This window comes from Gallinula chloropus (assembly GCF_964237585.1).
Source record: "Gallinula chloropus genome assembly, chromosome: 2".
NCBI classification, from domain to species: Eukaryota; Metazoa; Chordata; class Aves; order Gruiformes; family Rallidae; genus Gallinula; species Gallinula chloropus.
The window spans coordinates 119,893,180-119,905,560 of NC_140086.1; the positions used below are offsets into that span (position 1 = coordinate 119,893,180).

Consider the following 12,381-nt stretch of genomic DNA (forward strand, 5'->3'; position numbering starts at 1 on the left):
CCAAGTTAACAGCAACAAAACTGACACAACACCCTTAACACAAAACTTGAATTAACTTTATTTTCCCCTACAGTCAACAACTGGTCTGCGTTGAGCTTTAAAGCAACAAAATAAAATGAAATCTCCAAAGGACAGGGGCCAGGAATCCAGATTTAATTACCTTGGTGAAAATGTTGCAGCTGTAGAATCGGGCTGTATAAACCATCTGAGTCAAAAAATGAGTTCGTAAATCAAAAAAATATTCTACACCTTGGGAAAGAAGTCAGCAGTAACATTCTCACAGAACACTGTAAATTTACATTTTCTTCATGAAAGGTACATACTATTCTGCATTTTTACATCAAATTACTGATGCAAGTTTTGTTTCTATAAAAAGTTACAACCTGTGGCAGGAAAACAAACTGCAAAACCTTTTTGTTTTAATTAAAGAAAAACTTCAAGTCTGTATAAAGTTTTCCTATAGCTGGAAAGTGAACGTGTTCAGTCTCCACTGATATCTTAGTGCATTTAATCTGACAGTTTTCACCACTTTTTTTTTTTTAAAAAAAAAAGTATAAAAGACAGACAAAGCAAAGAGCACTAGAGCAGGAATTTCTTCAATCGATTGATTTAAGCACTCTAAATAAAAATGCAGAGAAACAGATTTCCAGAAAAAAACTTTTACCCTCAGAAGAGAAGGCAGCGAGGGGAGGAAGAGGCTTTGCAAGTCCTCTGCCTCCGATAGCCACAGAAAAGGGGTTCTGTATACCTGTCAACCTTTTTTTTTTTCCTATGAAACAGGCGATACTCCTGTTACCAATGTAAACATTTACCTAAAATAGTTCAATTTCTGTTCTGAAGCACCAGCTGCTATGCTGATGCTCAGCTGTAGGTTACTATAGCATTCATTACTGTCGTTTCAGATTTTTCAGGATACAAATTTAGCCCTTGTATCTACAGTGTGCAGGATTTGCCTCGTCTCCCTTACGAACCGATGGTGCGCTGCCATCCCACGTTAACCGACAGCAGCTTGTCCCATCTAAAGGAGCTTCCAATTAATCTGTCCTGTCCCCTCTTGTGAGCACGGCAGCTTCGCTTCTTACCGCTCCCGACCGAAACCAGCCCGCAGCCAGAGTAAAAGGACATGGAAAGAAACCACTGGGAACGAATCGCGGGAGTAACTTATTTTGGAGGTTTAAAGTTTCCGAGAGGAGCTCGGCTTCCTCCTCACTGTCGAAAACAAATCGCTTCTCTATTTCACCATTTCAGCTGGGCAGTGTGTTCCAAAAAAGATTGACAAGTATGCATGTGCCAAGGACCAAATTACAGGGTTCTTTGGTGCAGTCAGTCCAAATTCTCAACAGATTGAAGGATAATATGTACCAATAAAAACAAAAATGCTGCTAGACTTGGATATAGCAGCTCTGTCTTGCTTCACATTACAAATCTAAAACAGCTGTTCTCAATAAGCCAATATTTTTAATCAGACATTGCCTGAAAATTTTGTACAATAATCTGGACCAATGATGGTTCTGTACCCTCATGTTGCTGTGAAACATGACTCGAGCTAAAGGCAAAGACTGGTTATCTCAAGGACAACTGCTTCGTATTAGCAATCGGAACAGTGTATTTAAACTGTCTTCCTGTTGGGTCTCTTGCCTTTCTTTAAAATTAGTTTATTCTTAATGTAGCCACGCTTCCTTTTGGAGGTCTAAAAAGAAAAACAGAATAAAACGTATTAGTTAATGGTTTAGGCTTGACCGCGGTTTAATGCTGTGCATTTCAGTGCCTGAGATTTAGATGACTGATTTTTGAGAGCTGAAATTGTAAACCCTCCACTAGGCATCATCTGGTTAGTGGTTTTGAAGCTGGGGTGGTTAATTCATGCCCGACACTTGCTTTTGCACAGGAGGAACTTTCACGAGCCCCATCTACCAGCTCCAGAACGGTTTCCAAAGCTTGTGCTGAGGCAGAGGCAGGAATTAACCAACGCGACACAACCCTAACGTGCCTGAAGAGCAGACGTGGCGCAAGAGCGTGAGTTCTGCTTGGAAATACTTTCTTAGATCTTCCACACTCTTTGATTCCCTTAGAAGTTAGCAAGAGGAGAGAGAGAAATACCTGCTCAAAGCAGCATTTTTTCGCTACAGTAAGAGCAAAACCAGAGAGTCATGGTTTAGTCTTTAGTCCCCTGCTGTTACCTGGGGCTGGGTAGCGCTCACCTGTCTTTATCAGCATATTTCAGATGGGGTTTTTTAAGGTAGCAGTGTTAGGGAAGCATCATTGTTAGTCTTAAGTAATACTATCAGCGTATTTTAGGGTTGGTTTTGTTTTTAAGGCGGTAGTGCAGGGGGAAAGCATTAATGTTAGTCTTGGCTAGTATTCACTTCAAAGTTGTATAACTACAGCTATAATGCTCCTGGCAGGTAGCTTGTACATTCAACATGCCTGCCACAACAAATTAGACACACTTGCTGCACTTTGCTTACCAATTATGCTAATTAAATACAACTTTTATCTTATTAATCACAACAAAATACTATTATTATAAAGTGAGACAGACACAAACTAATACATAGTACTCAGGCATGTTATCTCTCTGAGCTTGAGCAGTGTCATTCCCAAGATGGAAGAGTGATAAGAGACAGACTGAATTTCACATAAGGAAGCCACCGCTAAAAACCTGCAGCACCCAAGGAGCCGTCAAAATGTGTTTGAGGAATCCCAGTTTACACGTTCGCTCTTTGCTCATGCTCTGATTTCCTAATGGGAAGTAGAGTGTGTTTGAACTGCAAGAGTTGGTGGTGGATCAGAAGCTACATCGAGTTTTATCCTGTCTTAGGCAGAGAACTGACATGGCCACAGCTTAAGCGGGGTCAGTGCCTCTATTGTTAATAGGTGCAGCCCTGCTCATCACTCGGGACTAGAATTCACCCTGTAAGCGTATGATGCACACAGTGAAGCAGGTAGTTTCCTTTCAAGATAAGTCTAGCTTCAGCCACAACTCCCCAGTACCTCATCTTATAAACATCCATCCAATCACAAAAATGGGCATCTTTACCCTCTAACTTTGTTTCCTTGTATTGCTACGACGCAGCGTACGTTTACTGCCTGTACTGTCAATCTGTCACACGTTTGTTTCTGACAGGGTTCTGGAATTCCTTTTGCAACATCTATCTGACTCTAGTAGGTGCTGTGAAGGAGAGGGCTGCTGGGGGTCTCCCCAACTCCCCTGGTACTGCACTTTCCTTGGTAGGCTGAAGTAGCACACCACAGCTCATGTTTTTAAAACCATGAAGATGACTTCAAGACTTCAAACAGTAAGCAGCCAGACACTAAAGTTCCGTCAACAAAAGTTTCATATTTAATTTATTTCATACAAAATCGCCATTTTTAAACTTCTAGGCATCACTACTTCCAAACAAAGTCAGAAAGCAACTTCCACATTATTTACTTAGTGAGCCATAGTTACTGAAACATGAATTGATGATGTACTTTAGAGATTATACTTCCAGTTACATGAAGACTTAAGATTGTAACAGCCAGTGACACACTCTATTTCCAGTTAGCATTCTGCCTAAAAAAAATCTAGCCTTGTGTCTTCACATGCTTTTAAGTTAAGCAGACAGTAAATTAACAATTATTACCAGCAGGCAGGTCTGGTATCGGACACTGACATGAAGAGTATCCATAACATTCTGGCTAGTGGAAAGACATAATTCACCAGCTACGCCATTCACCGTTAAAAACAAACCGCCATCTCCTGCCCCCTTTCGGATACTTCACTGGGAACCCACCTTCTTTGACAAATACTTCTGTTTCGGTACAATGTTGGTTACTCTAGGTTTATGATCCAACGTCTCTCTGTTGTCTAGTTGTTTCACCTTGTATATTCTAACAAGCCAGTGCTCTGAGGTAAAGGCTTCCTCCAGGTGTTTGAATTTAATGTCTTTGTTGCCGATCTCGGCATTGCGCGTACGATCGAATCCCGGGGGCGTCCGAAAATCCAGCTACAAAAATTGAAGTTGCATATTAGTTTGAGACAAAACCCAAAACACCCATCGCTGCAGACTCTGGTTCTTCCCACCACAAGGCAACTGGTCTGGTCAGAGGAGGACACTGCTGCTCTTGCACTGGTTGTTACCACACAGAGAAAAACCTCTCGGTTTGTTTTTACAATGGAGAAAGGGACAAACTCATTCCCGCTGCTACAGATGTTGCAGGAGACAGCACTGCACGTCTCAGCGGAAGCAGCACATCTGCATTCATGGATGAAACCACCCAAGTGAAAGGCAGAGGTGCAGCAGCCTGTGGTGGCTTTTTGGTGTAGCTGCTCCCTTGCACACGCCTCTGAAGGGCAGGAATCTGTACTTCCCTGTTTCCCCACACAAGTCTGAAACAGTTCATATCTATCAGTTGAATTTGAGCCCCCCACCTCCAACCCACCCCATGTTACAAATAAGATCCACTGGCACCAATTTTAGGTGAATAAAAGATTCTTGCACTAACAGTTGAATGAAGGGTGTTTGGCTGGGGGAGAACAGGAGATTAACCAGCAGACAAGGCAGACAGCTACATCCATACACCTGACCATCCCGATGAGGAGAGAGAACTCTGAGAATTATGCCGTCATTACCTAAATGTGTTGTTATTGTTTAATAGGCTGATGTGGCTCAGATAGTAATGGGGTAGTTCCTAACAGATATTAAACAGTCAATTAACAGTTCCACTTTTGTGTTGCTATTCCAAAACACAAATCTAAAGCTCTCCACAATTCAACTGTTAACATTTCAGCAAGCACATCACTTTGTGGAAATAAGATGCTCGTCCGAGGCAATGTGAAGGCCAGCTGAAAGCCAAGTACAAGTGTAGGTTAGCAGCAGAAATGCTTTCTTCCTAAAGGCTATATACAATAGACCATGCCTAGATGTGTTTTGATTTCTAAAGCTGACTCCTACCTCCAATTCAGCTACTAGAAGCAAAGCTCGATCCGAAAGATGGAGAATACATCAAAATAACACTGCTTTTCTCACATTTCAGTTAAGACTCAGTAGAACTTGTCGCACTAACCTGCATCTCTCCGAATCTGTAATAGGACATTTTATACATGAGGCAGTTCAGCAAAGTTGGAGAACCTGCCTTGTCTACCCGGAATTCTCCCTGAGGGGTGAAGTAATCACTTTCCTTTAAAAAGAAAAGATACAGAGAGTCGGTATAAACGAAACGCCTGGATAAAGTCAATTCTCATTCTGTTCTCCACAAAAAACCCCACCCTCCATAAAGAATCTTAACTGACTTTTACAATTTAAAAGCTGATTTTAGCTTGTCTTAAACCAGAAAAGGATGGTGCTCATAAAAGGTAAACCAGTTACAAACTACCTGCTTGTAACCCAGACCCCTGTGGACCAATCTTCCTACACCCCAATTAATGTGCTGGTACAGGTTTTGTCACTGCACAGGAGGCAGTTACTACAACATTGATCTCAAAGTGTAAAAGTTAGCTGGGCATCTATCAAAATTATTCTTTGAAAGGTACAAAGCACTGTGTTGTTAATGTAAGAGTCTGCAGTGTTACCATAAATTACAAAGGCTCTCAGTGTTTAAACAAAACAATCTCTGCCATTTTCATCTCCAGCACAAGATGAAACTATGTGCCCAGGCTACTCCCTTAAGCCTGTGCTCAATATCTAGAAGGTTTTTTTAAGCTTAAGAAAATATTACCACACACTTCTGCAATCTCCGAGATGTTTGAATAACTCAAAACTCTGTGTAAGTCAATATTAACACTTTGTCTCCTACTATTACAGACTTTGAAGAACTTTGTAATACTGACCATTTAAACAGTCTGAGCACCCCCTTTCTAAATTGTGATGGTGCATAGTGACACACACATGAATTACAAAAGACACCATGTACTTTTAGTATCACGTGGAAAAAGTGAAAAGCTTTTGAGGTTACAGACCTTTCAGAAACCATAGGTATGTAAAGAAATTGGACCACAGGGCTAGGGCTGGGCTATTGTTCTAGGAGAACAACCCATAACACATCTTTTCCAACATAACTGCAATAAGTAGTAGAGATTTCCCTCCAGTGTAATGAGGGCTGCCAGAAAAGGAGCAACACAAATAGGAGTTCAAAAAACCAGTAGAGATGCACACGCAGAAATACACTGTTCAGGCCAAGAACGCCTGTGTCCAGCTTCCACTTACCCGTATATCCTTGGGATGTTCCCCCTCTGCTATTCTCACCATCCACAAGAACTTGTTAATATCATCACCAGAGTAGCCAATCACGCCACCGAAGATAATCAAAACGTAATCCACATCCAGGCTTCTCATGATCTCGTACGCTGCCGACTCGTTTGAGGACATCGCCTTTCCCACCTGTATCACAGCACAAACACCTTCACTATCTGCGAGGCTGCCTATCGAACAATAACCTGCCAGACCAAAGCTTGCCAACCAACGCCCACATTTCATTCTAGATAAAGAAAACCTACTGTGTCTACTTAGGTTGGACTTTTGCTTCTCTGATTTGAAATGTTTCCTTGCCTGCAAGAGGAGTGCTGCCTGTTGAAATGAGTGTTTTGAGCATAAACCAGCAATAAGCATTTTCCTTTCCTGGCACCCACATTTTTCAAGGCATGGCTGGATTGCTAAAAACTTAAGTGCTGCAGAAAACACCTAATCACAAATTATTTCCCAAGTTTTGGACACAGCCCAAAGCTGAATAAATTGAAGCATTACTAATCTCTTGGATCGTTGTTTTTTCCTGAGCTCTGTCCCTCACTAATAGAGCAGCCATGCTGCACTGTACTCTGTAGCATACAGGCACCCATCGTGTTGAAGTCCAAGTAAGTTCATGCAGAGAAAAGGCCAGAAGAGAGACATCCACGTAACACAGCTGAGGCCTTTTCAAAGCTGTATCCAGAACCTCTTCCGGGTCAGTCACTTCCCACACTGAAAAGAATTGTCCCAGTTTTAGCTGAGAGAATTTTCTTCCCGGCAGCTGGTACAGTGCTGTGGTTTGGGGTTAGGGTGAGAACAATGCTGATAACACACTGATGGTTTAGTTGTTGCCAAGCAGACAAGGACTTTTCAGCTTCTCATACTGGGCTGCCAACGAGAAGGCGAGGGCCACCAAAGAAGTTGTGAGGGTACAGAGTCAGGACAGCTGACCCAGACTGGCCAAAGGGATATTCCACACCATATGACGTCATGCTCTGTATATAATAGGGAAGAAGGGGCTAGGAGGCAGCACAGCTTGGGAGCTGAATATCAGCTTAGAATGGTGAGCAGTTATGCTGTACATCACCTGCTTTGTATATTCTTTTATCATCAATATGCTTTTAATTTTCTGTTCTATTAAACTGTCTTTATCTCAACTCTTATTACCTTTTTTTTTGTTTCTTTTCAATTCTCCCCCCATCCCAGTGCAGGGTGTGGGAGTGAGTGAACAGTTGTGTGGTTGTTTTAGCTGCCTGTTGGGTTAAACCACAACAAAAATTCACTTAGGTCAGTAACTGGCACTCAGTTCAGTAGTTCTGTTTGCTGCTGAAGCTCTTGCACTTAAGGCATAATAACATATGACTGTAGTAAAAGGGAGTAACTACAATATAAATAACATTGCACCCAAATTGGTAACGTTCAGTTCAGACTGTAATTAGAAAATGCTAAGCTTAGGCTAGAACCTGTCACAAAGACTGAAAACTTCAAGCTTCTTGGCCATTACCCCTGTCAATGTGAAGCTATCTGGCAAATTTTCATCTCTGAGCAGGAGGAAGCCATCTGCACAGGTCTCTGGGGCGTGCCTCGCTTAGAGCACCAGTTCAGGTATTCGCCACAACACACACGCAGTGCTTGGCTCCCCCTTGATGAAGTAATTCCTTCCGGAATGGAGCCTTGACAGTGCCAGCAGCCACACTGGAGAGACTCCGTCACTAAAAGCCATCGCTGCTAATTGCTGTAACGGGCAGGGTTACTGTGCTTACGCAACACGAGCGCCTCCCGCAGCCTCTCCATTCGCAGGACGCACCTTGTCCCGCAGGGATCTGCTGGGTTTAGATACAGTATCTGCACCTCCGCTCCTTGCACTATCAGAGTTGAATGTCCATTAAACACACTGTCAGATCAGCAACCAAAATATGTGCCCCAAGAGCACACAGGAAGACTTCCTGGCTCACATCAGCACTGACAGTGCCATCACCCAAGCTTGCTTTTGGCCGACACGGCTTCCCTGCCCCTGGTCAGAAGCATGGACTCTTGATCCTTCATTCCTCAACACGTGTTTTTTCAGGACTTTTTATGCTCAAAGCACAGCTTAATCTGTTGATTCTGAACGCTGCCTCTCTGCAGATCTGGCCCAGCCACAGGGCTAGCTACTGACACAAGTTAACAAACTACCCCAATACGATCCTCAAGCCTTTCCCCCATTCTGCCCATGCAGCATGACAGAAGACTTTTGGGAAGAACCAGCCAATGAGTGATGAAGAGTCATTACAGAGCACCTAGCGAGTGTGCAGTCCAACTACAATACCGAGCATTCTTTTGTTTCTGGGAAAAGTTTAAGTTGCCCAAGGTGGTGCCCCTGTAGCCACAGGCAATGCTAACACCCTGCTTTTATGCACGTGCACAAAGCTTAAGCTTACTCTTCAGAAGTGAAAGAAATGAAACATACAGATGTTTTGTCTAACTGCGAATTTGAGGAGTCAGAACTGCCTCAAGGCTGCTTCACCTCCATTGCTCTTCATAAACAACCTTTAATTTCCAAGATGCCTGAAAGTTTGCTGGTTCATGTTGGCATTTTTCACAGCACCATTCACTGCTGGATGGAAACGATCCCTACTTGCATAGTTACATTTTGTCTGTCCTCCCACAAAGAAGAGAAACTGGAGTAGAGGTGAAGTTTGGGAAACTCCAAATGAACAAAACTAACTCCAAAAGCAAAACCAATCCCCAAAACTCTTTACACTTGAGTTCTAATATAGGCAAAAAATGCATTCCTTCCACCTCTGTGTTTCCCACTCCAGGGAATTTCTCTTTATCATCATACTATCCATCAGCAGACATTTCCACACTTGACTGCAATATAAACATTTTGGTGTTTCTACTCCACAGAAAACCACCACCCTTACCAGGGCTATGTGGCTGTTGTTCCAAGTGTTGTTATCAACCAAGGTGGTCCTGTTTGCCATCCCTGCTATCTGGTAACCATAATCCCACCATGACATCACTCTGGCATGCTCGTCTGTGTTTTGTCTCAGCCAGTAGTAGGCTTCTCTGAAGTCATCTAGGATATTGCGAGTGCTGGAAAACACAATTCATGTTACTCACATCAGTACAAATACCAGCAATGAATTAACTGCATCATAATAAACCTGGGCTCACAAATAAGGGTTTTTTGATGTGTTCAGCTACCTACTCAGTTACCAGCGCTCATAACTTTGAACCCACTGACAGCTGAACAGCCAGAAGCTGAACTGATTTTGAAGTGACTAAAACTACTTTCCAGTCAACTACATATTGAGTTACATATACAAGCTTTTTTTTTTTTTAAAAAAATTGTTTTTAAAAAATGATCATCTTTACAGGCTTTGAATAGGATTATTTGTATGTATTTACATTGAGTAATTCAGAAAATGTTGCATCCTTTTGAAAATTAGAATATTAAGACCTTTTACTATTCAAGTGACAGTTCTGCCTTAACATAATAAGAGATTACAAGAAAATAAAGCAAATTGCTAGTGCAAAGGAAGCAGAAAGGCTTTTTACCCTTTAGCTATTTTCAGACCTGTAGCCTTTACTTACCCATCATGGTTATAGGAAGCAAGAACAACGCTGGGGCTGGAGTATGCGTTGCTAGTTACCCAGGTACAGTGAACAGTAAACATCATCAACAACATCAGCATCAACATAGTAACAATGTTTTTGATATTGGGACCCAGTCCTTCTTCAGTTTTTTCCTGTTCAGATACGTGTTTTCTCACTTTGCCTGCCTAAACAAACACAAACAGGTCTGTTACAGCAACTTTTATCGCCCTTGACAATGGAAGCCATGCCTTTTTCTTCACATGAACTGTGCATAAATGCCAGGGGATACCATAAATCTGGACTCAGTTGTAGCATAAATTAACAGCAAACAAAAATAATTTGACAATCCAGCAACTTGTAAAAAACAATGGTTTCATAAAAGCCTCTTCAGAAGCAAAAAAAACCCAAACCAACCCACAACTATTACATGAGGGTCAATGCATAACTTCCTTAGTTTAGTTCAGTACGATGATGATGCCCTTTTACAAGGCAGGGTGGGAAGAGAGGCACAGGTATTTACTGTGAGTGGAAGGGCTCATGCATTGTCAGGGGCAGTATAACAGTAACAGATAAAACACCCAACAGCATTTTCTTCATGATGAAGAGATGATGAAGAGAGTGTGTATGTTTATGAACTGAAATACTTTTCCATAAAATATATTATTCTTTAATTTCACTATGTCTTAGAGGAAATGCAAGAGGGAAACATACAGTGACACAGAATTGCTAAAACTAGTTGAGGAGAGAGCACAACTGTCTGCCATTGCTTATACAGAAAGCTAGGTCAACACTGCGCTCTTCCTTTAGGCAGAAGGCTTGTCACAGATCGAGCTAGAAGCAAACACTTCTACTGACTTTTCCCCCCAGAACATCAGTTAACATCTTAGTGGAAAACATCAATATTTGTTCTAAATTTAAATGCTAGTTATTCGGACCTCTAGTGGTATTTACAATATTCTGACCAGAAAAAAAAAAAAAGTATTAAAAATAAACTGTTTTCTGACTTACAGATTTTGCTCCCTCACCTTATCATACAAGTTGCCGGGGTTCCTTTTGTCATCCTCATCACTGCTGTCCTCTATCGGTGGATTTTCCCTCTTCATATCATCACCCAAATAACGCTCAAAGACATTGGAGAAAGCAATTGCAGACAGCATACAGACCACCGGAGTCAAAGTGAGCATCAGCCGAACCATCACACCGGCAAAGTAGACAGCGCTGATTGCATACAGCGCAACTGCAAGGAAACACACCCACTGAGGACACTCAGGGAATAACACCCACCCCGACTGCACACATACATGCTCTCCATGAAACCACTTCTGCAAGTGGGTTGAGCATCTGTGTTCGTAAAGATTTGAGTATGCATTTTGCATTTCATTGCTTTTTAATTTACAGAGGTACAGTTCAAATAACATTTACCCCTCTTCAGCCTCCAACCCTTCCTGAAGTTCATCCTGACAAGTGTTAACATTAACACAACCTCATTTTCATATTCATTAATAATGTGTCAGAAGAAACATTATTAGTGAAATGTAGTATCACACATCAAAACCAGTACTGGAATAATAGGCAGCTTTATTTGATATTAAAAGAGGTCAGACAGCCCTAGACCAAACAAGTATTGAAACTGAAAAAGCAAAAGGAAGCATTAGAAATTAATGTAAATATAAAATTTAAGTTAGAGATATCTGGGAACAAATTGGGGGCTTGTCTACATTATAATTCCATACAGACAAATAATACGATACCGAGACCTATTCTGAAGCAAGTTTTCCTGAACAGTATTATCTCTACTCCCTGGCCCCCTCCCCAAAACCCAAACCAAACCAAGATTTTCAGAATAGTAAGGAATATTCAGACCACTTTTCTTGAAGGAAAACAAACCCCAACCTGTATATGCTGGTTAGGAACATCTACTGTGCAAAGGAAGAGTGGCTATTCCCTGTCTGCTACAGTTTAACAACACACTTTTGTGAAACATTTGCCATGGGCATCAAGGGACAGACATATCAGATTACATTGCATAAATATTTTCTGCTTTGTAGCAGAGTAGTATGGCTCTCCATTTTCACTCATAGGTGTCTCTCTGCTGACTTAAATAGATGATGCAGCACTAGGAGGCTGAATGAAAGTGAGTTGCTCAGCACTGGTCCTGACAAAGACTCTTTGCAAGCCACAGAGCACAGAAAACACCCATGTCACTCAGTTTAACACAGGAAGCATTCCTGCTACCCACATACCTCTTAGATAATATGAAGAGGCAGCTGTATTGGTCAGGAGCCTCCTACCCCTGTAAAGCCCAAGACCCGAGTCTCCTCTGTATGGGCTACAACTCCAAATCTCATCCTTACAAGCTTCCTCCCTAACCTGACAAGTCAGCTTCCACAGTACAGATTCGTACAAATAATTTGTTGTTGCTGACACAGGCAGACCCCACACTGCCACTGAGGCTTGTTCCTTATCTAGCACTTGTTCCACAGCAAGTGATTCAGTTCACTAAAGCAGCAGAAAGTCTGGAAAGAAAATGCATTTTGTGCCATCACCTGTGCCAGACACCCAAGGAAGGGTCAGTTACCTTGCAGCCTGCATA

General features: G+C 41.9%; 1 protein-coding gene across 1 annotated transcript in view; it reads right to left on the reverse strand.

Moving 5' to 3' along the window:
- Positions 1-40: 40 nt before the first annotated feature.
- STT3B (STT3 oligosaccharyltransferase complex catalytic subunit B) overlaps positions 41-12,381 on the reverse strand; it is a gene marked incomplete at its 5' end in the record, with an annotated part of 52,261 nt that continues 39,920 nt past the window's right edge. Inside the window, 7 exons of the mRNA XM_084260524.1 lie at positions 41-1,690; positions 3,777-3,989; positions 5,050-5,163; positions 6,189-6,362; positions 9,113-9,284; positions 9,786-9,973; positions 10,814-11,025. Coding sequence (XP_084116650.1) covers positions 1,610-1,690; positions 3,777-3,989; positions 5,050-5,163; positions 6,189-6,362; positions 9,113-9,284; positions 9,786-9,973; positions 10,814-11,025 — 1,154 coding nt within the window. The 3' untranslated portion in view covers positions 41-1,609. The remainder of the gene's footprint in view (positions 1,691-3,776; positions 3,990-5,049; positions 5,164-6,188; positions 6,363-9,112; positions 9,285-9,785; positions 9,974-10,813; positions 11,026-12,381) is intronic.